The 26,333-nt window shown below is 38.7% G+C and overlaps 5 protein-coding genes across 6 annotated transcripts in view; 3 read left to right on the top strand and 2 right to left on the bottom strand.

Moving 5' to 3' along the window:
• Positions 1 to 144: 144 nt before the first annotated feature.
• On the top strand, positions 145 to 1,558 carry LOC132203435 (protein ABHD11-like). The gene is made up of 4 exons (XM_059631233.1): positions 145 to 426; positions 482 to 803; positions 898 to 1,071; positions 1,127 to 1,558. Exons 1-4 carry the CDS (start codon positions 323 to 325, stop codon positions 1,454 to 1,456), a joined length of 930 nt encoding a protein of 309 aa, XP_059487216.1. The 5' UTR covers positions 145 to 322; the 3' UTR covers positions 1,457 to 1,558.
• On the bottom strand, positions 1,550 to 4,025 carry LOC132203434 (vacuolar protein sorting-associated protein 33A). Its single transcript, XM_059631232.1, has 9 exons — positions 3,812 to 4,025; positions 3,546 to 3,739; positions 3,015 to 3,490; positions 2,860 to 2,959; positions 2,640 to 2,797; positions 2,426 to 2,580; positions 2,218 to 2,370; positions 1,837 to 2,164; positions 1,550 to 1,781 (listed from the first exon to the last, which is right to left on the bottom strand). The coding sequence occupies exons 1-9, from the start codon at positions 3,905 to 3,907 to the stop codon at positions 1,699 to 1,701; spliced, it is 1,743 nt and encodes a 580-aa protein (XP_059487215.1). The 5' UTR covers positions 3,908 to 4,025; the 3' UTR covers positions 1,550 to 1,698.
• A 296-nt stretch (positions 4,026 to 4,321) lies between these two features.
• On the top strand, positions 4,322 to 19,410 carry LOC132203366 (small G protein signaling modulator 2-like). 2 transcript variants are annotated; one of them, XM_059631086.1, is made up of 19 exons: positions 4,322 to 4,425; positions 6,439 to 6,491; positions 8,198 to 8,273; positions 9,406 to 9,784; positions 10,423 to 10,490; positions 13,209 to 13,354; positions 14,510 to 14,659; positions 14,854 to 14,984; positions 15,051 to 15,134; positions 15,256 to 15,323; positions 15,390 to 15,554; positions 16,114 to 16,970; positions 17,025 to 17,219; positions 17,275 to 17,371; positions 17,432 to 17,628; positions 17,762 to 17,889; positions 17,942 to 18,121; positions 18,176 to 18,453; positions 18,523 to 19,410. In XM_059631086.1, exons 1-19 carry the CDS (start codon positions 4,407 to 4,409, stop codon positions 18,609 to 18,611), a joined length of 3,360 nt encoding a protein of 1,119 aa, XP_059487069.1. In that variant the 5' UTR covers positions 4,322 to 4,406; the 3' UTR covers positions 18,612 to 19,410. The 2 variants fall into 2 exon arrangements, with proteins under 2 accessions (XP_059487069.1, XP_059487070.1); XM_059631087.1 differs by lacking the exon at positions 15,051 to 15,134 and having other exon boundaries at positions 4,323 to 4,425; positions 18,523 to 19,407.
• On the bottom strand, positions 19,221 to 21,064 carry LOC132203368 (teneurin-3-like). The gene is made up of 8 exons (XM_059631088.1): positions 20,999 to 21,064; positions 20,879 to 20,941; positions 20,463 to 20,591; positions 20,273 to 20,413; positions 20,011 to 20,139; positions 19,758 to 19,904; positions 19,565 to 19,696; positions 19,221 to 19,506 (listed from the first exon to the last, which is right to left on the bottom strand). The coding sequence occupies exons 2-8, from the start codon at positions 20,931 to 20,933 to the stop codon at positions 19,430 to 19,432; spliced, it is 810 nt and encodes a 269-aa protein (XP_059487071.1). The 5' UTR covers positions 20,934 to 20,941; positions 20,999 to 21,064; the 3' UTR covers positions 19,221 to 19,429.
• A 550-nt stretch (positions 21,065 to 21,614) lies between these two features.
• Positions 21,615 to 26,333, top strand: part of LOC132203311 (GAS2-like protein pickled eggs) — a 34,975-nt gene continuing 30,256 nt past the window's right edge. Inside the window, exon 1 of the mRNA XM_059630980.1 lies at positions 21,615 to 21,766. The gene's annotated coding sequence lies outside the window, so the exon portion shown is untranslated. The remainder of the gene's footprint in view (positions 21,767 to 26,333) is intronic.

Below are 26,333 nucleotides of genomic sequence, written 5' to 3'. Positions count from 1 at the left end.
TATAATATGAATATGATAAAAAAATTAAATATTCGTGCTATATAATATTGCGCAATGATCTCTGAGCAAACCGATTTGTGCTATAAATTCATATACATATACCGGTTACTTTATTTTATCGAGCGAGCCGAGCCGCAAAGCGCTGAGAGCGGCAAATTGAAAAACCACAACATTGGCCAACTCGTCCTTAGCTCGCCCTCAAAGAAAAGTGGGCTTTCTCGGCGGGGAAAATCAACTGTACCCTCATTCATGTTAGAGTCGCCCTCTCAAAAATTTAATCGCTCGATTTACCCACCAAGAAGTAAAAAATCAACCTTAAGAAATGCGGCTGGAGAGACTGATCTCTTTGAAAAAAGAAATCCGACTGGTGTCACCATGTCACCGACTCTTTTCCAGCGCCAACTGCACAACCCCTCAAACCGATAGGTCAGTGAACTTTGATCCACATAACCAAAACATTTTATCAAATTGAAACTTGCAGAATCCAACCCGTCCAGATGTCCTACTCGTCTTACGAATCGACGAAAGTGCCCTCAACCTGCCCTCTTGTCATCATGCACGGCCTTCTGGGCTCAAAGTCTAACTGGCGGTCACTGTCCAAAAGTCTGCACGCCAAAACAGGCCGGAAGGTGGTGGCCGTAGACGCCAGGAACCACGGGGACAGTCCGCACGACGAGAACCTTAGCTACAATCACATGGCGGAGGACGTCCGAGCGCTGCTCACTCTGCTTAAAATTGATCAGTCCATCCTGCTGGGTCACAGCATGGGTGGAAGGGCAATGATGCTGACAGCTCTGCTTTATGTTAGTTAAATTAGAGATCATTTTAATTACCAATTGCTCAGTATGCTAAAATAATCACTCATTGAAATAAAATTATTATATTAATTTTTTTCAGCCCGAGTTGGTTCGAGGACTTATTGTAGTCGATATTTCTCCAATTGGAACTAGCAAAAGTATACATTTGATTGGTGCTTTTTTAGAAGCAATGCGAAAAGTCGATCTGCCCCCAAAAGTGCCACTCCTCACAGCTAAGAAGCTTGCAGACAACCAATTGAGTAAGGTTGTGCATGTAAGTTGTGACTAATTATTTCGTGAAAGCCGTTTTTTTTAATTTATTTTAAAAGGATATTGGAATACGCCAGTTCTTGCTGACCAACCTAGTCGAAACAGGGGAAGGTGGTTGTAAGTGGAGGGTCAATCTTGACGTTCTGCAGAGGTGCTTCGCCAAGCAAGTAGCAGATTTCCCTCCAGTTGCCAAGGTGTACGAAGGACCGACCCTATTTATTGCAGGTGCTTTATCCGACTACATCAAAGAATCAGAAACTGAGTCAATCAAACGAATTTTCCCAAATGCTGAGTTTGAGCGAGTCCAAGGTGCTGGCCACTGGGTCCACTCGGACCAGCCGTCGGAATTTGTACGGATCGTGTCCACTTTTCTCAACAAACAAACCTAGACTGTGATTGTTAATCTTTTAACCTGTTATGTTCTTAACCAGTGATTATTCAATCTGTTGTTAAAGTTAATAATTAAAAAATGACACTGTTCTTCAAGGCAATATGCTTTTTTTAATTGTGAAAATAGAAAATAAATCTTACGTTTACGTAAAACATAACAATGTCAAGTAAACTTACTTTTTGTGATACATATAATTTGACTTCATGTTTAATTTAGGAATGCTAATAATTATTTTGGCGATCATTTGACGACTTCCATGAGATTTCTTAAGAAATTGTTTCCATTGATAATGGCTGTTGTTGCCACAATAAGCTCAACTGGAGCTGAAATATTTAAATTTTATTTGAATTTTAAATGCAACAAAAAATTTGCTCAAACCTTCTTCTTGCTGTGCCAAAAATCGCAGGGCAGAAATTTCTGCCATGGTGCAACCCCCTACGAAAAAGACGACAATGACTTTCGAGCTGTCCAAGGGTTGCACTTCACAGAGGGGCTCCTCCAATATAGTGGGTCCTGGCAATGAACTGAGCACATCTTGGATTGCCTTCCACCCTCCTGGTTTGTAAACCAGATGCTGCACCAGTCTTGCTGTCAAAGGGGCGTAAACGGAGTGGACGTAGCTCATGTCAGTTGGATTTGACTCGCTGCCGTCCTGGACGACAAGCCTCAGGGTCTTGCGGAGGACCGTAAATGGCCTGGCACTTTGCTGAAATTAAATTATTTAGTAAATTTTCCAACAGAAATCAAGTTTAATAATACTTGTGATCTCAAGAGACCAGCTTTCTCGAGATTGGTCAAAGTGAGAAGATGTTCGAAGCCATAAACATGGACAATTTCTCGTTTGTAGTAATCCAGCACCTTTGGTTTAAGGCCACTGTTGGTAATGCTCTGGATGCAAATAAGTCGAAGCACCTTAAAAATCATAAAAAATTTATTGATTCATTTTAGCTATAATAAAAAAATTTACTTTCAATAAATCCTCTTTTTGAGCTATTTGGTCCTCGATGAACGGATGAGCTTTGTCTGTGTCTATCCCATTCATAAATTCCTGCTCTACAAGGAGCGAGTCCATAAATGGAAACGAATCCGTGATTTCCTTGATCAGCTCAGCTATAGTTGTGTCTACAGAAAAATTGTTTTATAAAGACTCTTTTTTAGGATTAGGAAGCTTTAAAAATTACGAGTGGCCAGAGACTGCTTTGCCAGTGTCATCTGTGGAAGCCGAGCCACAAACTGCTTCATTTGTTGGACAGTTTGCCCATGTCGAGAATCGAACTCGGCTGCGATTATCCGTGCTTTTCGACTGAGGGCGTTTCCAACAGCAGAGAAATTTTTATCTCTAAAATTAATGTGGAATAATAGAAAGTTAGGTTTTGATTTCAATTCTAATAAAAAACAAGCCTTAATTCTGCAAATAACTCCTCTCCGGAGTTGAGAATAATAGTCTTTTTGCCTTGCTCCTCTCCTTGCCCAAATTTTTCAGCAGGCATAATCACTTTGGCTGAAACAAAATTGATCAATTCAGATTATTCAATTAATTTTGTTCAAAATTTTACTTTGATTAATTCCGAAAAGTTCATCGATGAGCCCTTCGTAAGTTAGCTGGGTTGCCACAGGACTCAGCAAATCAATTCCGCGGTCCAGAACAATTAAATGGTCAATTCCAGAAGACTTTTCTGGAGCGCCTTTCTCAGCTTTAATCCTTCTGAGCAGATCTAAAACCTGCTTGGCTGCTTTTCCCTGACCGGACACCTTTGCAATGGGACCGAATAACTCCTGCAAAGTTGATAGACCCTGTGCAACGCTGTAGATGCAAGTCGGATCCTCCTCAATGATCAGTTCCTTGAAAGCTGCTGGCTGCTCCATGGACATGACGTCACTATCCACAGGGTAAATGTCGCAGGCCCACTCGTGGATGTTGCCTTTGAAGTTTCCGTAAACGCCTCGGTTTTTCAATCTCGTTTCGCAAAGCCAAGTTTTCCGAGGTACAAAAATTATGTGAAAGTCTCGTCTTTGTCCTTTACGTTCCTCACTAAAAAAATTTAAATGTCAGTAAAAGTTACGGACAAAAACTCTTTTAAATTTACTTGTGGACGTGTTCAGCAATGCTGTCCATCAGCTTTGGAAGAGGCCGAGTGAGGAAAATTACCGTCCGACTTGTGGAGGAGCTGATCGAACCTTCGCTTAAAGAAAACATCTGATTGAATTCTTGCTCTTTCAGGAGATTATAGGGAGCCACGAGGCTGACAGGTCCGATGAGACCTTCATCCCAGACGAGTGTCTAAATAATTAATTTTTATAAATCATTTGCTGTATACACTTAAAAAGGAGTGATTGTAGGAAATTTACACACCTTGGGACCATCTTCTAGCATAGAAATCAATTCTCTGCGAGCGAAATCTTGCAAAGCGGCGATATTGAGTCGCCCTCCAGACAAATTCGAATTCATTTTTTAAAAATCAAAGTGATCATGAGATTATTTAAGTGAATTAAGGCCGAATCAAAAAATAATTTATTACTCGTTTGTCAAAATCAGCTGGAACGCCTCTTGTATTTATCTGAAGAGATTTTACCAATACTAATTTTGCCAACCAAACAGAAAGTTTTTTTCCTATGTTTTCAATTTAGGTTACAAAAATATTATTTTTCTGACAAAAATTACATAAAATTTTAGTAACTAGAGTTTTTTTTAATTTAAATCTAATTATATTTTTAATTTATCAAATTTATGGAAACTGTTTAAAATTTATATCATCAAAATTTTCGGTGTAGTTGGCAAAACTGACGAAGATCCAGAGACGTGCGCGCGCGTATAATAATGGACAGGAGGGTGGTGGGGTTGGCGAGTTGTCGTGTATGGTGGGTACTGGGTAGTATAGCGTAAAGTCGCGTTGTACTGTGCAGGCAGACCGAGTTTGTAAAGAGTGCAGGGAGGACGTGCACCAACCATGTCATTCATATCAACAGGTACACTATTGCTCTTGGTTTGTCGTCGTTTAGAGGGCGAAATCCGCGAGCGCGACACGCAGGTGTATGAGAGTAGGGCCGCCCGAGCACCATCTCACGCATTAGGCAATTTTCGCACTGCACTTTATCGATTTTCCGTCCACCCACGAACTGGTCGTGCGAGACGACTGGTGCAAATACGAGCACGGCGCTTTTTCATTAGGATCAGAAGCGTGAGATGGAAATTTTATTATCCAAACGACGAACGTGTCGCGGATGAAACGAATTTATTCCATAATATGATGGTGCAGGCGGAAAGCATACGGGCGGAAATTTATTTGCCTCTCTCAGCTCTCGTGTGTTACACATCTTTCATCGTTTATCGATCTTGTTGTAATGTTCTTCTCTTTGAGCGTACATATGAGGGTGCAGAGTTATCCTCTCTCAATCATCCTGACAATAATGAGAAAAGTTTTTGGCTCGCAGCTTTTCCATTTAAGCTGCCCACCGGCGGGTAGCATAACAGCGCCTACGCAAAATGATCAACTCCGCACGGGTAGATAAAAATTATTGCCGGTCTGATCAGCCACCGAGTTATTTGATTGCCCTGCGAGTGCCGTTTGCAAGTTGGCTTGGCAGCAGCCCGCACAGATGTAATATTCAGATATTCCCGTTGCCTCTCCGGCGGAAAAGCTTTCACGACTGCTCTCTCGAGCTCCGCAACTTTGCTCTGTCAAAACTTTTGCGAAATGCATCCCTTGAGGGCGCACAACTGATTAACCAGCTAGTTCCATAACGGAGTTTATTACTTGATATATATTATCACTTTATTTCGTTCTGAAACAAATTTTGACAAGTTTACTTTATTATACAATATTTTGTAGAAGATATAGCCCAAAAAACTCATGGTTGAATTAAGAATTGGCCTTAATGAGGAAAATTTGAGTCTGATCTGATTCATCATCATCTTATCTTAATTCATAAAAGTCGATGATGGAAATACTTTGTTTTATTATATTAACTGTTCTTGAAATTTCGTTTTCATCTTTTTTTGCTGCAAAGCCAGCCTGACCTTTTTTCTTTAAACTTTTATATTGCTGATTTGTAAGATAATTAATGTACTAGTTTAATATTATCAATTTTTAAAATTAAATCAATGATATACAATTTTGTGGAGAAAAAAATTTTTAAGAAAATTAAAGTTGTTTATTATTATTTTAACAAAGCATACATAGTAAATTTATTTAACAAACATTCGTCTCGTGCTCACTGAAAAAGAATATCAACAATTTCTTCCTCTAAAATAACAATTTTTCTACCTTTTTTGAGACTTTTTAAAACCCAAAGAAACCACTCGAATTGGGAAATAATTAAATTAGTTACTTTTGATTTATCAAATTTAATTTTTTTACCTCTTCACAACTCTCCACTTTAATTGTGCATGTCATAAAACTTTTATGTTTAATCAATATTCAATATCTTTTTTATTTAAATAAATTTAAAAAAAAACTATCTTTAGATTGTATAATTTGTTATAATTTCTACACAGCAGAGACGATCATAATTAAATAAAAGCGCTCCTCTGAAAGGCCTCTCTCATCCACACGACACGTGTTGTGAATGGGACGAGGTCGTGTGTGCCGCATCGCCGGGAGACGCCGCGAAAAATCCACCCTCGTCCCAATACAATGCAACAAATTTTTCTAGCCGAGAGCGCGCGACAAAAGCGGTTGCCTGGTGACTCGTTATGGCAGCAGACACGATCATTACTGTCCAATTAGTGCCGGCGGAACAGGAGGAAAGCAGTCGTGGATACGTGCTTGCTTTTCCTTATCAAAATTGTATACAATTTGCGGAAGGAAATGCGGGGGGCGATAAGGATAACGCCGCGGCGAATCTTTCGGAGACCAAAGCGGCGTCGCCACACCAGCTTTAGTGCGAGGCTTAATTTCTGTGGCGACGGAAAATCCCCCATTAAAAGCCTTTGGTGTGTTTTTGTCCATTTAATCTATGTAGGAAACCGATTTGTTGCAGATGCTGCGCCGGACACCTACAAGGATAAGCTGATCAAAAATGTGAAGAAGGAGGTGAGTGTCGTGTTATGGTCCGGCCTTTTTATTATTACTCAAGCATATGATGCACTGGGCGCGATACAAACACGCACACACATTACCGTAAAGAGCACCGAGATTTTGTTATTTGGGTCCGTGATGGTGCGGTCGTCATGGCAACTGAAAGCTCTCTGACGTCAGCTTTGCCTCTCTTTTTGCACGCCAAAACACACTCGCACTTGCCAAAATCCTGAAAAGCTCCGGATCTTGGAGAATTTATTTTTACAATTTCGCTAATGGCGTGCCAAGCAGCGAGAGCCCTTATGAAAATAAGGCGGAAAAAATTTACCATTATCGGAAATATATATAGATGGTCGCGTTGTTCCTTCTTGACACATAGCGAGAGGGTGAATTGGTTTGGGGGAAAAGCAGCACTCAACGTCCTTTTCGCAACCGTGTTAGATTTTAATCAAAGCGATCTCCGGAGAAAAGCAGCGGGCGCAAGAACTTTGCTGGAAGCAGGCTTTGCTTCGTGCCGTTGGCAATTGATTGGTAAATTGATTTTCCGCGGTTTGTTTTAGTGCGTGACTTTTGAAAATTAAGAGCAATCTTCATCAACAGACTACGAACTATAAAGCTTTGTGTGCAACCCCACCAATATATCGATTTCAAACGCACCCACAGCCCTTTTAATAATTAAAACAATTTCGTGCGTGTCATAATAAAAAAGCTATTATCTTTTCCAGTAGCCAATATATTGTTCCACTTATGTGACAATATTATTGCAAATTGAATAATTATGTCAATAATCTGCTATACAGAGGATTATATCGCTTATTATAATAATTAAACTAATTATGCGAAAATATACGTCATTTTTTTTCATTAAATTTTAGTAATTTAAAAGCCTTTAATTATTATTATCCTTGTTAAAATTTTCAAATCTGAATCGAGCTGTTTTTTTTTTATTATTGAAAAAGTTCACTATTTAAACAAGCAAAAGATCGGCTCTTAAATATGCAACATTATTATTAATTTCTATTCAAATTACAAATATTTAAAAGCGGAAAGGAATATTGCTGGCCGGAAAACCAATGCTTTGGATTACATTTTTATCAAAGCACAGACAAGTTTGTAGAAAACAAATGAAAGGTCACTTTTTACCTCGGATAATAAGAAAGTCACTTCGAGCTAGGCAACCCCCAATTGTAAAGAATTTGCCTAAAAAGCACCTGATTTAAACCATGACGGTAAGTTCTCGACGGAAAAAACCAGCATATCTCGATCAAGGATATTTCCGCTTAAAAGAAATTTATTCTTTTTAAAATAAATTTACAACATAAACATCATTTGAACTTTTGAACTGTTGAACTTTCCATGTGAGCTAAATTTTGAGGAACAAAAAACTGTTCCTTATACTATATAAACAATAGCTGTCTTTTTAGTTTTATATTTATTTTTCGTTTTATTTAATCATTATTTTATTGTAAACAAGGTGTGTTATTCTCTTTGTCAGGAGTTTTTAGTTTATGTATGTCTGGCTATTGTTTAAAATAATATGAAAATCTTGTCAAACACCAAGTTAAAATTTTTTTTAATTTCTTGCATGTTTGCGACACATTTTTGTCAGGTTAAGAAAAATAAGGGCAAGGCAACTTTTTAATTTCTTGACAATTACTAGCACTTTCTCGGTCATTCGTCCAAGGGTGATATGAACTGCACGCTGGAATTTTTGATTACAGGTGAAGCAGATAATGGAGGAGGCCGTGACGAGGAAGTTTGTTCACGAGGACAGCAGTTCCATCACCTCCCTGTGCGGTGCGTATCGCTCTCGCCGGTCTTTCTCCTTACCTCCTTTGTTCTGACCCACTTCATCATCACCCGCATGTTTGCTACGTTCGCCGCTTAATATGCACCTCATTTGACACACACGGGATGCTTTAGTGCCACAAGCGCTCGTCGGCCTTGACAGAAACGACACCCCTTGCTCCTGCAATCAATAAACTAGTGCACAAGGCGACTTCAAGGAACATCTTTTCTTTTCCGTGCCAATGAAAGAGAATGAGGAGAAAATGTTTTTTTCGTGAAAGGCAACTTCTTTATATCTCCGCCCTCTAAAGAGAGAAAAACACGTCTTTTGGCTTTTGACACAACCCCTTTGATTTTGTCAGTGAATCTCCAACGTTGATCTCTTTCTCTCTTTTAAAAAGACGTCTCGTTTCGCGAATCTTTTTTCCCAGGGGCGCATTGTAGCAAGCAGATATACGCACTTTCATCCTCCTTTGTTGGCTTCAAAGAAAACTGTTTTCCCTTAACAGCTCGATCAAGATGAGAGAATATTCAAATTTTTTTAGGAGCTGCAAAGTGGCACAGAATTTATTTCATCCATTAGAAATGTTTAAAATTTTATTTCTTTGAAGGTTATTAAATTTTTCCAGAGCTTTACTCTAAACATGGAATCTTAAGAACCAACTTTTAACTTTTGAAATTTTTTTGAAGAAATTAGGATGCTTGAGCAAAAGTGAACCTTTAAATTGTTTGATATTTAATTAGATTTTTGTGCAAGAAAACGCCCAAAAACGCCTTTTGAATAAACAAACCAAAAAAGCTCGAAAATGTCATGAAAGGCGCATAATAATTAGACCTACTAAATTTTCATAGCATTAAAAGTCGATTTCCTTATTTACATATAACTTATAGTTTAGTAAATATATTAAAATTAATAATGCAATATGACCGCAGCCTGAGGCTGAAACTGTTTGTCTTGTACTTTTTTTTTCAATAAAAATGTACTCCTTTCTTTTTATTTCTCACAAAAAAGTTTACTCAACTTTTTGGAGCTTTTATCATCCCATATTTGTAAGAAACGGTTATGTGCCGAAAGTAAATACGTTCCATTTTTACTTTAAAAACTTATTCCAAAAAACCTGCAACTTTCCTCGTCTTACAGCTGCCGTGGAGACGTGCCTTTCGCAGGGGCTTCGTCGGCGGGCGCTGGGACTGTTCAAGACAAGCTCAACAACGGCGCTTTTGCACAAAGTTGGCAAAAGTTTCCCTCCGGCCGCAACGATCTCGCAGATGGTGCAGGACGTGGAAAACTCTGAGCCGAACCGGCGCTCGTCGTCCAGCGGTGACAGCACCAACAGACTCATCAAGCCTCAGCTGATCAAGAAAAATTCGGCCAGCGGCGTTTTGTCCAACAGCTGCAACTCTTTGTCCACGTCTGGAAACGCAAATGCGCCGGCAACGCCTCGGTATCTCTGGCTTCGGCTGGCGCTTTTTGAAAAGCAGCTTGCGAAGATTATCGACCACTTGGTACAAAATAGCAGGTATTTTGAGCATTTTATGTTAATATTGTAAATACATTTTGACCAGTTTGATTTCCGCTTTTTGTTTTAAGTTTATTAAATAAATTTTAAAGAAATTCATTAAATTTATTTATGCCTGAATTCTGCTGTAGATAACTAGAATTTTGATGCAATCAATTATCAAATTAATTCTAAATGGATATATGATATATCATTGAAAATCAATGCCAAATTTAAAGTTTGATTTAACACTCACATTATTTATATTTTAATAGTATTCTTAAGTATCCAAATAGAGAGCATAATTGGAATACATCTAAATTTTTAAAATCTTATTTCTGCTTTGTACTTGTTTTCAAAATTAAAACAATCGGTAGATAGAAAAAATGCATTTGTAAAAGAGTATTTATCCAAAAGAAATTTTTGAGATTTATTGTAAAACTATTTAAAGACTAAACCTGCCGCCTCTCAACATTTAAATCTTAAAGTTGTACAGATTTTCACTTAATAATTGGCCTGATTTTCATAGCTGGTATACTTTTGGCATATTTTGGAAATGATAAATGATCAAGTTATTTTTAATTAAATAATATTAGCATAAATTACTTTACAATAAAAATACGAAATTATAATTTTTTTTCTTGTATTTTTTCTTCCAGCAAGTATTATGAAAAGGACGCGCTCGTTTCAGACCCTGACTACGGATCAATACTTAGCTCTCTTTTAGGTGAGTGATTTCCGTTAAATAACTATAAATCAATCATTTTACAATGGTGATGTTTGCGTAATGAATTTTTAAGCTGATGGATTCAAACGATTTTCCGCGTTAAATCAAAGCTCTCTCAATGATCCACTTTCAAATCCTCAGAGAGCCCGAGTATGAGATATAAAAGCAATGAAGTGCATCTGCTCCCGCACGCTTTTGATATTGGAAAAATATGTTTACTCGTTGTGAAATTTTTCGCTCGATCGAGCCGGCTCTGCAAATGCAGGGCTTCTCAAACTGAACGGCAGAAAAGAAGCCAGTGAATATTCTCGCAGCTCATTCGTCACCCGCAAGCAATTTATTTTTATCAAAACAAGAGCGGCTCACACTTCCTTTCGCTTGACCCGTTTTTCAACGCACTTTATCTCTGGGGCGTCAGAAAATAAATTACATTTTTATGCAACGGCGGCAACGCAGTGTTTACTCTCTTAGGGGAGAGAATTCCTGGCGCTGGAAAAGTGGGACGCCTCCTTCTTTGAGCCATATGCTAGATGGGCGAGCGAAATTTCCAGCTTAATGAGCATCTTTATTCCCGAGGTGACGAGGCTTTTCCGTCGTCTGCCTCGCGGCCATTAGAGCGCACAAACAAAGCGCGCGCGTTATTTTGCCGCAAGCGCCACGCTCTGTTGTTAACGCAAATGTACGTAATGCACACAATGGGCACCATTACAATAATTGCCAGGACTGTGAAAATCGACACGCCGTTGTTACCATTTGCCAGCCTATTATTTACTATTGTGGGTACTTTGATTTGATTGTTCAATTGTTTATTTCCAACAAGCGGGACACATAATATGCCTCTGGCTTTCAAACAATTTCAAACTTGTCTTTAAATGAACTCTTTGTTCTCTATTCTGATTTATATTATTTGTTCATATGCCGCGTTATTCTTACTTTGCGTTACACTGTTGTGTAATTGTATTATTTCATGGAGTAAATTGTCCGTTTTCATATAATTTAATAAATAAGCAAAATTAATTCATCTTAAAATTTAATCGACACTAAAACACTTTGATTTTACTTCTGTTCCTTTGAATTTGAAGCAAAAAATTATCAAAGTTGTTCAAAATGCAACCTGCTTGACATGTCTGTCCAGCAAGTTGCATAAGTCCTTGTGAATATTTTATAGGACGCATTAAAATCTTTGCATAATTTTTTTAATATAAGCATCCAAGAATATTATCTTTTTGTTACTATTAAAAAGCCAAAAAAGCAACGTTATGTTTGGGAATACGAGATATATTGATATATAATATACTAAAAAAATTTCTTGCGGGTTTCAAAGGAAACAACCAGACCCTTTGCAGATACTTAAAAATAAAAGGTCAAATGATATGGAAAAAAAATTACAAGGAAAATTTCTTGAGAGCAATAATAAAAATAGAATTTGTCGTCTTTTCGCGTTCTCCACCACAAATTCCGTTCCACTTTCGTACTGTGCTTGTCCCCGCGCGTTGTGCCTTTTCCTCTAGGCAGCGGAATCCATCTGCCTTTGCATGCATAATTTTATTGCTCTGCTCGCCTTCAGCGTCTCTGCCGGCAGATAATAAAATCAAGAGCGAAGCATTGTCGCACCCAGGCCGCTCTTTCGACGGATTTGCATTTGGAGCTGGTGTCGAGAAAATGTGTTTACCATTCTTGAAAAGAGTTGGCGAAAAAATAAGGATTTTCTATATCAACGTGTGGGCGAGGCACTGAGCACTTTCGGGGCAGAGATTTGCGCCGCAGAAATTTTCTGCTAAATGGCGACGACTCTATTTGCATAAATTTTCTCAAGCATAAACTCACTTAGAATCCTTCAAATCTTCAAAGTTAAATCTACAACGCCATAGCTAATTGATATTTAAGTTTTAATTGAATAAACATTCATTTGAAACTAAATGCAACATTATTTTCCGTACTTAAAGAATAATATGAGGTGAATATTTAATTTTGACACAAATTACATAAAATTAAACCTAATTATGGAGATGAAAATAAAAATTCAATCAACACCCAGAATATGTCACACGGATTCAAGCAAAACGCTTAAACCGTCTTTTAGCGAAATTACTAAAGTGACGACATATGTGATATGTTTCAAACAATGTGTAGGTTTGCAATGCGATTCGAAACTGGAGTGAACTAATTTTAAATTTTCAAAAAATTAGTACGTTTTGAGAATTTTATTTTCACCAAAAACTTTACAACAGTAATGAAAAGTAAAGAACCTGAGGTAAAATTAAATTATTGAATCAAAATTAAGAATGTGCAAACGCGAAAACGTTCAAAAATCTGCAACCAAGCATTTTGTTTTAAATAAGGCAATAACTATCGTGAAAAATTAAAAAAAAAATAGAGTGATATCTTCTTTATTTAATTCAAAAAAGCCTTGTCATTTTTAAAAAGCCCATTCAATCAAGGAGCTTTGCAGCAGTCGCATTAGGAAAAAACTTGCAATGTGTAACAGAAAGGGCGTGTGCTGGCGAACAATACACCCTCGCCCCATGTAGAGAATCAACAAGTTGTGAGCGACGGCCATGTTCACGCACGTATTGATCGCCAGGCGCCCCCTGGCAGCCCCGCCACCCCTCGTGCTTCAAACAGGTTGACTTCTTTTTCGCGATCCGAGCCTAAATTGCGCCTCGAAACTTCTCTGCTCGCCTGCTCATCTAATGTTCCTTCTGGTTGCCCACACAGTTGGACCGTGTGCCCTCGACTACTCGCGCACCAAAACGCAGGACCACTTTTGGACCGACCCTCCGGCAGATGAACTCGTCCAGCGGCACCGCATTTCAGGTCACAACTCGAGCACTCCGCCGGTCACAAGGAGACCCGCGCTCAACGTGAGTACAAATCCGTGCTGCTCCTTCACGCCCTATTGATCCCCGATCTGCTTATGCAGCCCGCTGAGCAGCATATTCTGCCCGGTTGCATAAAATCACGCTTTGCAGGCGCTCCATACGTCGGTCAGCCTGGCGTGTTTCCCTCGCTCCCGGGCCGTAATTGTACTCGGGGGAAATTATGCTGCTGTAGTGGTCAGCAAACATTACCTTATCTTTTTGCTCCTTCGTTCTCAAAGGCTCTGAGGCCAAGCGGCAATTATCTAATTATCTGCCCTTTGTTTACTCGCGATGCTACAGCAATTTATTCTCTATCTGCTTTTATCCCATTCTTTAGATTTCATTTCCAGTTTGTTTCTTTACCCATTTCCAGCTCTGCTGTAATTGATTTTCGCCGTATCTAATCTCGCAGTCTTATTTATCAGCTTTTGTTTATATTCTTGACCTATTTCCGCTCGCAAAATGTCAAGTCTGGTGAGCACAGCACAGTTTTCTTAATTATTCAAGAAGGAGCTGGAGAACTGCCTTCTCATTTTTGTGTTAAATGTCCTGTTGCCATCTGCGTGCAAAACAGAGACGCTGACTTGCCATTTCCAAGGTCGTAAAGATGGCGACCACTCAAATATGAATTATAATGGATATTGACATTTGCCCCTGGCTGCTCTGTGCTCCGAGCATCAAGCAACTTAAAACCAGCTTACAGAGTTTGAAATTTTAAGCAAATTTAAGCATCCTTCCACATAAATTGCTTTATAAAAATTAAATTACTTAATAACAACTTTCGGTAATTCTAATATTCCGTAGTTTAATTAAATCCCTGCCTAAGAGCAAAACAATTGAGCACTTGAAATATTTTTTTATTAGTTAATGGAAATTTTAACAATAGTTATTAGTTATTTTCACTTTAAGAAAATTCTAAGACAAGTATGTTTCATTTCCCCCTTTGCAAAACATTTCTCTTCTAACCAAATAAAAACACAATGTCGCAATCAACTGAGGTTGGTTTTACCACAACCACACATCCATCCCTGGCCTGCAAATCGAATTTCTGCACCTCCTCTCTTATACTTGCCCTGATTCAATTTGGCGAGCAACGACGTCGCTCGCTCGGCAGCCGCTCGAAATTGACTTGATTATCCCTGGAATGTCTGTCGGCAGTTCCGGCGCAGTTTGCACGGAGTGACCACTACAGAGGAATCGATGCCCCGACCTTTGACCTCTAGCTGCGCCAAGGAGTACGTGGAGAGTCTGCACCAAAACAGCAGGGCCACCCTCCTCTATGGCAAAAACAACGTCCTTGTACTGCCGGTGAGCGCATCCATCATCCTTTGAGGCTCGGCCTTGCGGTGTCACACGCGAAATTAATGATCCACCTTTGTTAGCCATTAATTTCTCGCGAGGCAAACGACCGAAGCCTAATGGCATGCAATTATTTTTGGGACTGCGCGTGCCTTTAATTACCGTGCACACACATCTGATGTAATCGCGAATCGTCCTTGCAGAAAGACTTGACTGAGCCCATCCCAGGGTATTTGTCGCTGCACCAAAGCCCCAACGCCCTCACCATAAAATGGACCCCCAACCAGTTGATGAATGGATATAATGAAGCACCCCAGGACACCGCGAACAAGAGGTGAGCATAATTTCCCGTCCAATGAAAATCAAATGTTAATCATAAAATCGTTGATGCGGTGTTCAGAAGGTTTAGTTTACCTGTCAGGGGATCTCCTCCTATTGCACCTGTGTCTCTTTTGAGGCGCCATTCCACCGCTCTCATTGATTAGTAAGACTCGAGTTTAACTTTTTTGGTGGTGGATTTTTAAATTCAAAATAACAGCTAATTGAGTTAATCACACTGACACGTTCTTGAGTTATTAAGAAACTTAAATATTTATTTGCCTTAGCTTGTACTGGGACTACGCTCTGCATGTGAATGTGGACGACATTGTCTACGTGCACTGCCACCAGCAAGGTGAGGCGGTTGCGACAGTATTATTGTAAAACCCTCTCGACTAAATTGCCTCTTTCGCTCGTGCAGCTGACAGTGGTGGAACTGTAGTTCTTGTCGGGCTAGATGGAGTTCAGCGGCCGCCCATTCATTTCCCCCGGGGTGGCCATCTCTTAGCTTTTCTCTCCTGCCTCGAGACGGGATTACTGCCGCACGGTCAACTTGACCCGCCGCTCTGGTCACAAAGAGGCAAAGGTCAGTGCGGTCAGTACAAATAAAAGTGATCAGAATAGGATCAGGATCAGACCATCATTTTTCAATTTCTCTTTTAATGCTTTTTAGTAAATTGGTAATTTTTTACTGTACAATTATGGAGAGTTATATCAAAAATTTAAAAATACATTTATAAAAATTTAATCACTAACAGCATTATATACACCGTATCACACAGTATAAAAATAATTAAAAATATTTTTTTCTTGCATAATTTGTTTTTTATTTAACCAATATTATAATATTGAGTAATTTTTAGCAGGAGGGATAACCTCTCTAGTGCATGTTTTCATAAAAAATATTAAATTATCTGATCGCGAATTATGAAAAATTATGTCCTTGCTACAATATTAAATTTAATTCAATTTCAATAATAAACAAGGGACTTATGAATTACATGAATTTAGAAAAAATTACGAATATAGTTAAAAAATTTCCACGTTTATTTTTATAGCATTAAATAAAATTTAAATTATAGTATTGATTAACCTTTTTGCCATAAAAATTGTATAATTTTCTTAAATGATTCAAATTATTTCAGGCAAAGTTTTTCCGCGCCTCCGCCGCAAAGCTAGGGCCGTCTTGGAAAAGCCAGGCATTTTCTCCAGCAGTTCCAGCATAAACAGCTGCAGCAGCATTGAAGAGGAAGAGGCGTCCGACTATGTGTTCAGAATCATCAGCAAGGCGGCCAACCACGAAGACATCTCCGAGTGGTTCTTCCCTCGTAGCCCGGTGCCCCCGTCACCTGGCACACGCTCTTCACTTTTCTCCACCTCGACAGCCAGCTCAACCTCCTCTTCCAAGTCAATCAGCCTGGACGGAGGACCGCCAGAACCGTCGCCTCCTCCAGTCCCAAAGGCGTTTAAAATTTCGCCCGGCGACTCGATCCAGTTGCTGTGCGACACAATGAAGCGGCAGATCATCTCGCGCGCGTTTTACGGGTGGCTCGCCTACTGCCGCCACCTGACCACTGTCCGCACGCACCTGTCCGGTCTCGTCCACTCGGCCATAATATCTGCACAATCTCCGACGGATGCTTCTGCCGGCCTGACTGAGGAAAAGTGGCTCGAGATGACCTCTAATGGAAATTTGCCTGACGAAGCCGAAGTGTTCCGTCTCACTTATTACGGAGGAGTGGCGCCGTCGATCAGGAAACAAGTGTGGCCCTATCTGTTGGGACACATTCCATTTGCCAGCACTGAGGAGGAAAAGAAGGAGCAGGACTTGAGCGTCCGCAGGGCCTACGAAACCACCATGTCCGAGTGGCTGGCCGTCGAGGCCATCGTCCGCCAGAGGGACAAGGAAGTCATGGCAGCTAATTTGGCCAAACTCAGCTCGGAAAGCACCAGCAACGCTGGAGATGCTCCTCCACAGGTCAATCACGACTTGGCCAATGATGTAAATTCTAATTGAATGAAAATAAATAAAGATGAACTTTGTTTTTCCCCAAAGGTTTTTGAGGAGAGCGAGTCGAGTGATTCCGAACCGGAGGAGGCTCCCGCCGAAGGTGGTCCGAGGCAAGGACGCAGACCCACAGTTTGCCCACCTAATTCTCTGGAGGCGCCTGACGTTGACCACTCAAACCAGCAAGCACCTGAACCTGGAAAACTGCTCCAGGGCATCAACAGAGCACAACCACAACCGCAGGTTTGAAGATTTAAAATTTGTTTAAAAAAAGAATTTTTAATAAATATGAATGTAGGCTTCGGAGGAAAGGTCCTCATCTCCTGACGAAGGGGTGGGCGAAGAGCTTGAAGATGGAGCTCCGTCCGAGCCTGAGCACAAAGAACCAAAGAAAGGTGGTTAAATTTATAAATCTTATAATTACAAATTGAATTTTATTTTAAAAAAATCCACAGTGGAGACTGAGCCGGTTCTTGTCACAACCACTAATCCCTCTGTAGACAGTGGAAACCAGAGTGAAGTGGTGGAAGAACCAAGCACTGTAAATGGAAACGCACAAGGCTTAACTTTGGAGCAACTTGATGGAGGTGTTAGTCCCGGCTCACGATCCGGCGCCGTGAGCCCAGCAAGCTCACAGGGCGGAGTGTATTCGGTGAGCACACAATTTTAAAATTATTCCTTGAATTAATCCAACATATTATTGCTCTCTAAAACAAAACAAAAATAATAATAGTTCATAAAATGCTCACTTTTACTAGAATTAATGTTTTTATTCCTCTGTCCAGACTGAGTTGCTTGAAAACTATGGCCTGAATTTGCACCGAATTGAAAAAGACGTACAAAGATGCGATAGGAATTATTGGTATTTTGCTACTGAGGGAAATTTGGATAAACTGCGAAATGTGATGTGCACGTAAGACTTTCTTTCTGTATGACATTCATTTTTTAATTTATTTAAAAAATAGTTACGTTTGGGAACACTTGGACATTGGTTATATGCAAGGAATGTGCGATCTTGTGGCACCTTTGCTTGTTATCATGGACGACGAGGCGCTTTCTTATGCTTGCTTCTGCCGCTTGATGGACAGGATGGTGGCAAATTTCCCAAACGGAGGCGCAATGGACACGCATTTTGCTAACATGAGGTACTTATTTTATATAGTATTGGGTGTGTTTATTCTTTGTTTTCTTTTTCTTAGGTCACTTATTCAAATTCTTGACTCGGAAATGTTTGAACTGATGCATCAACATGGAGACTACACGCACTTTTACTTCTGCTACCGGTGGTTCTTGCTTGACTTCAAACGGGAGCTTCTGTACGATGACGTGTTCGTCACCTGGGAAACAATTTGGGCCTCAAAGCACGTGGCTTCCCAGCAGTTTGGCCTCTTCTTGGCCTTGGCACTGGTCGAGACTTACAGGGATATCATCCTTAGCAACGCCATGGACTTCACCGACATCATAAAATTTTTCAACGGTGAGTTAATCAAATCCTCTCTGTCCTAATATACAGTGGATAATTGATTTATGGATTTTGTGGCTTTAGAAATGGCCGAGCGGCACGATGCCAAGGCTGTTCTCAATCTGGCGCGTGATTTAGTATTGCAACTGCAAACGCTTATCGACAACAAATAAGAAGATATTTAGTACCACACAACCAGCCATATCCTGTCTAACCCTATTTTACTCAAAAAAATATCATCTTTACATGCGACGAGTGCCAAATGTGAGTGTGTATGTTAGAGTTAAATGTGCCTTACAAAAGGATACTTCCTCTTCTTGATTTTTGCGATCCGGCCACAATACTTGCGAATTTTTTTATTGATAACAAATAAGGCGCATAAATATGCTAGCCAGAAAAATCATAAATGTCTATTTTGACCTGGCGCGCCCAAAAATGTTTTAAAATCTTGCTGAGTGACTCTCTAAGTGTATGATAGGTGTAATTGGATAAATCTCTTCATCCCCCTTTTCTCTGATCCCTTTCCCAATATCGCTTGAATTTAGAAGAAAATTAAGCAGCTTTGAAAAAATAGATTCGGTTTTAACAATTTATAGCTAGTTTTCTGACAACTGTATTTTTCTATCATCCAAAGAAACCTCATATGACTTACAATCACACATACCTTCCAATCCACTCTCTTATCTACCTTAATATTCTGTCATTTATCATATCGTGTAAGGGCTGGTACCTAATGGAAAATATTAAATTAAAAGTATATTATACGGAACACAAAAAGTATATTCGCAAAAAGACGAAAATATATATATTTATTGCTGTTACTTATGAGATCTTGATGTGTTGAAGAAAACGAGACGGATTCTGAATCATATGCTCTCGAGAAAGACAAAATAAAAATTAAATCAAAAGTATTTCTTGGCTTTTGTTATATTCAGTTAAAAATATTCATTCTAAAATGTCCTTAAATTTCATTATACATGATTTGGAAATTTTATGAACACACTCCCCCAACGCATGAACCGCTTTGGCATTGTTGGTTTTGGAAACAAGAACCTCCAACTGCAGCCTCTGTAATTACAAAATTTAATTGTGTATGATTTTGTATCAAATGCATTTGCCCGCTTACGTGGGATGCAGTTGACTTGATCTATTGATGCAACATAGCCAGAGTTGCATTGGCAAGTTCCACCGAGGCAGCTCGAGTTCGGATCTCTGCACTGGATGGGCACCTCGCAGAAATCGCCAATTTGAGGAGAAACTATTTCAAAATTTTTAAAAGTAAAAAATCTCATTTGATTTAATTGAAGAGAAAATGTTACTTTCAACACAAGTGGTGTTTGAGGCGTTTTCGATAAATCTCCCCGCGCACCTGCACTCTGGCCCAATCAATCCCTGGCAAGTAGCGCCAGGGTGCAGAGCAACGCATTGGGCATCATTTTCACAGCGCTCGTAAAGTCCGGTGGAGACTACAAGTGTCAATATTTAGATCGCAGCAATTAAGTGTTTTGAATAAGAGATTGTGAATTGTGAGATAAAAGATAATCTGAGTTTTAAGAGCTTCTTATATCGTACTTGGGTAGCAACGGCCACCACCGGTGCCTTCAACATGCCCGGCGTCACAAACGCACCGCTCGTCAACACAAGAGGAAGCTCCGAGTCCCGAACACTGAGCGTTGTCCAAACAATGACCACCAACTTCAGCTGAAAATTAATATTTTTTTTTTTAATTTAGATATTTAATTAAAAAAAATATGTATTTTAAATTATATTTTTCGGCACCAGTTATTGAATTTGCAAAGAGCAAGCCCCTGACATGATTTATTTATTTAGTTACGTGTGTTGCAAGAAGTCCTGTCGTCAGATATGAGATAGTCGTTGGTGCAGTCGCAGGTCAGCAGGCTGGGAACGCTGCACAGGGCGTACGGAATTGCATTGCACGCTTTTCCATGATCGATAATGCACGCTCTGCTCACAGCTGCAATTTTATATTAAAAAAGTATCGATTTAAAGTGAAAATTCCTGACCTCCCTCGCAGGTTCCGTCGGTGGTGAAAACATATCGAGTGTCGCAAACGCACTGGCCTACGCTGAGGTCGCACACCGCGTTCGCCACATCAGCGCAGTCGGCAGGCCCGGCGCATGGATCATTAATCGCTTAGGAAGATAATTATACAATATTTGATGATTAATTTTTAGTAGTTGCACAACAAACATCAGCCTTAAAGTAGTTAAAAATTTATTGAACTAAATAAATAATACAAAAATTAAATAATTAAAAAAACTGAAAACATTTTTAAAAAAAATAAACAAAAGTCAAATTAAACATCATAATTTACATTAACTTAATTAAATTATAATTTGTGTTAATTTAAAAATTCTAACATTTAATTTTTTTGTTAAACACAATTGTTAACTTTAAAGAAAATAATATAATTTTTTACCTGCTAGAGTAAAGGTTACACAAGACAACAAAACCAAAAGCACCCTTGCCTGCATCTCGTGACCTGTTTGGGCAATGGAGTAATTTGTATAGACGAAAGACAAAAACAACTTAATAAAACCTAAAATAATCTAATCTGTTCTCCACTGTTTTCGGACCCAATTTAAAAGTGTTGCGACCGTGTTAATGTTATTCTCTCTGCAAAAGTTTGATAAAATTTGATAAACGATCTAAAAGTATATAAACAAAGGAAAGCTCACTCAAGCAGATGCGCGCCCGTGCATTATTAAAAAAAGTCTGATGAGAGGGTCATCTTTTCGCCCACTCGTCATTCTCTATTCTCTCTGGTAATTAATTTTCCACGAAAAGCCGTCTGCGTGTCTACCGCAGCGGCACCCTCGCCACACACACATTCCACGCCAATGCTTTAATCATCAACCCACCCTACCCTCATTATAAAACATGATACATCCCTTATTGTCTCTGTCAAGTCTGTCAGCATCAACAAAAGAAAAAATTAATTTTTATTTTTTTTCTGCGAAAAAAATAAACGGAATTTTATTTAAAACTAATGTGTGCTTTCGTTATCAAACTTGTTCCACACGAATGCATTTTCCAATAATTGGCAGCACGCGTGTATGCAACCCGGAAAACGCCCCAGCATTGCGGGCGACCTTGCGTCTGGAGCCGGCGAAGGTGGCAGCACCGTCGGCCGGTCGATCCACTGCCGCTGGAGCCGCCGTCGTTGGTCTCACTTGCAGTTCGCGCCCGCGGTTCACTCAGTCAGTCAGTCAGTCAGTGGTGCAGCGGACAACATGAGGCTGCTTTTGTGAGCGAACCGGCACCAGACGACCACGACCACCCGTTTCGTTCGCTTTTCCTCTTTGTGGTAAGAGCACTTTTCCACTCGATTACTCTCGCCAAAGTCCTTCTTTGATCTTTTTTGCCAGAGTCGATCGCGCGCGGCCTATTGAATTTCGCTCTGCGGTTTTTCCACACTTTGTTGCTCAAAGGTGCGGTCAAGGGATTTTATTTCGATTTTTTTTTCTGCCAACCTTGTGTATTACTTTATTTTTTAATATTTAAACGTTTCAAATCGTTCGTGAGTAATTTAACGAGATGACTTAATTATTGTCTCGTTACGTGAGACTTTAAATTAAATTGTTAAATGCATTTCACAATGTGAGAAACGCTGCCAAGTTCCCAGGGCTGCGATTAAATAATTACGATTCAAAGAATCGTTCACTGTCTCGTGCCAACTACTGAGGTTGGTCTGCGAAATTGCCTCGTTTTTCCTGCTCGATCGATTCGCACGCGCCTCAAAGTAAGTGCTTGGGTTTTCCGGCACGCGGCTCATTTGAATGCGGCTAATTTGGATTGTGGAAAGTGTGCGAATATGCTGGGAATGCCAATTGGATCTTTAATTGGGACAGGTTGAATCATATATTATATTCATGACGCTTGAAATCTCTCTGAGGAAATTGCGTCCGCGGAGAGGAGTTAATATAATGAACTTCCTGAATCAGAAATTGATCTCTATTATTTAGTAACAACTTAATCTCCCACTATGAGATGTCAGCAGCATTTCATAAGAATGGGAAGTAGAATTAATTGTATTATACTTCCTAAAGAGAAAACTGATTAATATAAATCATTTGCATTCCGTATTGAACTCGTGCCAAGAAAATGGAGAAATTTAAATATCTAATTTGATGTTGCTAAGACTTTTTTAATTGCATTCATATATTGGTATCTTATCAATTAATTGACTAAGCTTCAATTTAATTTGTGCCGAAATGATAAAAGCTATCTCAAAAATTTACTTATGTTTTGTGTTCGCGGCTTTGCTATTTTCTCAGAAGTCTGTTTAATTTTTAATGGACTTTTGTAGTTAATTAAATGGCCGATATTTCTTATCTTGCAATTTTTTGTCTTTGGCGCTACCATCCATCTCAATGTCAATAAAATTCGGTAAGATGAATGATTATTACGATTCGGGCAAAAATTTTACGGGTCTCAACAGGAATTTTTAGACAGTGGGCAATAAAGTAAGCTGTCCTCAGATTTTACGACTTTTGATAAAAACTTCCAACATATCCATTGAAGAAAACGTATGACGCACTCTTCTGCTTTGACTTCGCTGCGGCGGCGACATGGAGCAGATAAACGGAAAGAAATGAAATAGTGACTGGCACAGTAATGTCTTTTTTTATTATCACGAATGGAAACACTCATCTCTCGCTCGCGACGATTCCAATGAATATAAAAGCAATTTTTCCTCCCCGGAGAGATACGGATGCAGATAACACTGCTGCATTTCCAATTCTTATTATTCGAGTCTGCCGACTGCACAACAGTCACGACAACAAACTGAACAAACCCACCCTGTGCATTGTGAGAAAAAAAAGTATGGAATAAGAATAAGGTCTGCTTTTTGATGTGTGCGCAAGGGATTTGCCCGCCGATGAAAAAATCTTCATATTTGCCAAAGAAGAAAAGAGTTTCCATTCCGCCGCACCGACTTAAAAACATGCAAATGCTGCACGCCCAAATTCACCCACGCAAAATAATGGTCGCACATTTTAACCATTCATAAAATTCTCATTGAAAATTTTAAATGAAATTTAATATAATCAAAGGTGCAAATCTCAATATTGCTACTCTAGCTTTATATACTGAATTTAAAAATTGTAATGGTCAATCGGGGAGTTTTTGAGTACAAAATTTTACAGTTAGAAATTTGGATATTTATTATTCATAAAATTAAATTATATTAAACTTATTTTTCCCCTTAAATTGCAGTATTAGGCAAAAACGCAAATAAGAGCATGAAGATATAAATTGTATACAAATTTTTGTTATTATTTTAAAAGAAAATTTGAAAACAAGTCTGATTATTTTATTAACTTTGAATTTTTGTGCACATTTTTAACTAAATTGCTTCTACATTATTTTATACAAAGACTTGTTTTAATATATCAACAAGACATTATACTATAAATTCAGAATTGCATTTTGCTATTCTAGAGTCTATTTTGTTGTCAAAATTCCTAACGGGTTGAATCCGAAATCAAGTCATTGTGCCCGAAAGGCATTTTTTTTTCTCTCTCTTTCAAACAAAAAAGTCACGGTCATCATCGTTAACACCAAGGAATGGCCATCAAGATTTTTTCCATTCGGCTCCAGCTGCCGCTGCATTGGATGAATCATCTCTCTGCGCACAAAGGAGAAAAACGCGGCAGAGATATTCGATTAATTGCACTCTCCTCTATTTTGAACGTTGGCGGTGCGCTCGCTTTTAGCATTGATAATTGGCCAGGCTGTTTATGGCGTCGGCGTTCTCATTTCACTTGTATGGATTAAATTCAATAACATTACTTGCGTCACCTAACAGGATGACACACACGCTCGCGAGAGTGGCCCTTATCTCTGGTTGTGACCGACGAGCGGGATTGATGTTCGTTCGCACCTTTCTTGCTTTTCGACGACGCAACACTTTGATTGGAAAAAAATACACCATGCGACTTCCGCGTCTCTCAAGATGCGTTAATTAGTCTGCGCGCCCGATTAAATCCCGAATCTCATGTCTCCGATTTTGGAGCCAGACAGATTAATGATCTCTCCTCTCTCTAGGATTTTAAAATTAAAATATATTACATCCAACATTCGCTGCTCCTTTTTCACTTGCTTAGGAGTTGATAAGGAGATTGAGAATAAATATTTACTTTTATATTCTTATTTTTTCTTACATATAATTCATTACAAAGGGAATATAAAATAATGAATAAACAATATTTTTATAACTCTCCCGTTTCAAATAATTAAATTAATGCTTTCTTTTTTTTATTTATTAGATTTAAATCATTTTTATGAGTTATTTATTTGTTATTCATTCAAATTCTTTTCAAATAAATTAAAATCATTTTTTTTATCATCTACAAAATCATATTATTACAAAATACTTTGTTGACGAATGCATAATAATCTTAAAAGCAATTCTTGTAATTTGAATAATTCTGGTATAGTCAATTAATGGTATTATAAATAGCATAATTATTGAAATTTTGGACTGAATAAATAACGCAAATTTGATTATTTCAATACTGCGTTGACGCCCATTGCCCTTTTAATTTAATTCATCTTTCTTAATTGTACCCTGTCATTCAAAATTTAACACCAGCTCGTCAACCTGCAATTTATTTTGATTGACACGCCTGATATGCACGCAGAAATCTCATTATAGATTGGCATCGAGGCGCGAAATATTCAATTTAAACACAAAGCGCAAATTCAATTGATGCTGCAGAAAAATGCGGCTAAAGGCCGAATCGGACAAACGAAGCCTTTTATGCACTTTTTGCTCGTGTGTATATCTCTCATCGTCGATGCATGCTGCGGTGCGATAAAGGAAATTTCTTTGCTATTGTGTCCGTAGAGAAATCGGATGGAGTTTTTTTTGTACCATATCCAGCAGCAGCGTGCAGAGATGAGAGAAGGTTAGGAAATAAGCCATTAAATTATAAAAGGCTTTTCTTGTCGTTAAAGAGCCTCATTTTCAGTACACACGAGTGTGAATCTCGTCAGGTCATCTATTGTGATTTTCATTTTGATTCATAACCACAATCGTCACTGAGAAAGTTTTTCTTTTTAATTTTACAAAAAAATCTTTTTCAGCTTTTTCTAATTTAGTTAAGAGGATTTAAATATTTCTGTTCTTGAGTAAATTTGGCAAAATTATTGAATCAATGCTGGACTTATAAATTAGCCTCTAGCTCGAATTTTCCAAAAATTAGTGTTATTTGCAAATCTATGACTTTTCAAGATTAAATGTAAAATTATATTAAAAAAGAATTAAATTAATTATCAAAAGAAGTTTTTAATTGAGAATATTTTAAATTTTGTTGTTGCTGGGAAAAAAACTTTAAATAGGATATATGTGTATTTTTTGTTGGAACCCGCAAAGCAATTAGTTATTCGTTCAGAGATAACATTTGGAGAGAAGTGGCATTCATAAAGTTGCGTGCATATCGGCCTCCATAGAGATAAAACGTAACATTTCAGACACAGCACCAAAAGTCGAAGCTTTTGTCAGACTTTTTAACTGAACATATGCATGAGCGACCGGTAGAGTAATTTCAAATTCAAGCACGCGGACGTTTTTCAAACTGGGACACGCAACGCTATTTTCCGTGGAATTTGATTGACTCACTGTTAGAAAATGTCACTTTTCGTTTTTATTGGCGTGAGCAATGTGACCCTATTTCGTTAAAAAGGTGAAAAATTCGCACATAAAACCAAATGATCTCAAATTATTTTGTGAAAAAAAATAATTCTTATTGAAATCACTAGGAGATAATAATACCCAGTAAAAACTATTGCATTTCCTGCGGTGTAAATTTACATTTTAATCCCTGAAGGTCATACACATTTCAAATTCTTCGCTTCCCATCATTGTT

This window comes from Neocloeon triangulifer, unplaced genomic scaffold (assembly GCF_031216515.1).
Source record: "Neocloeon triangulifer isolate White Clay Creek 2 clone unplaced genomic scaffold, ASM3121651v1 ptg000017l, whole genome shotgun sequence".
NCBI classification, from domain to species: Eukaryota; Metazoa; Arthropoda; class Insecta; order Ephemeroptera; family Baetidae; genus Neocloeon; species Neocloeon triangulifer.
Note: the sequence above shows the minus strand (reverse complement) of the source record. Positions and strands in the feature narration are given on the sequence as shown.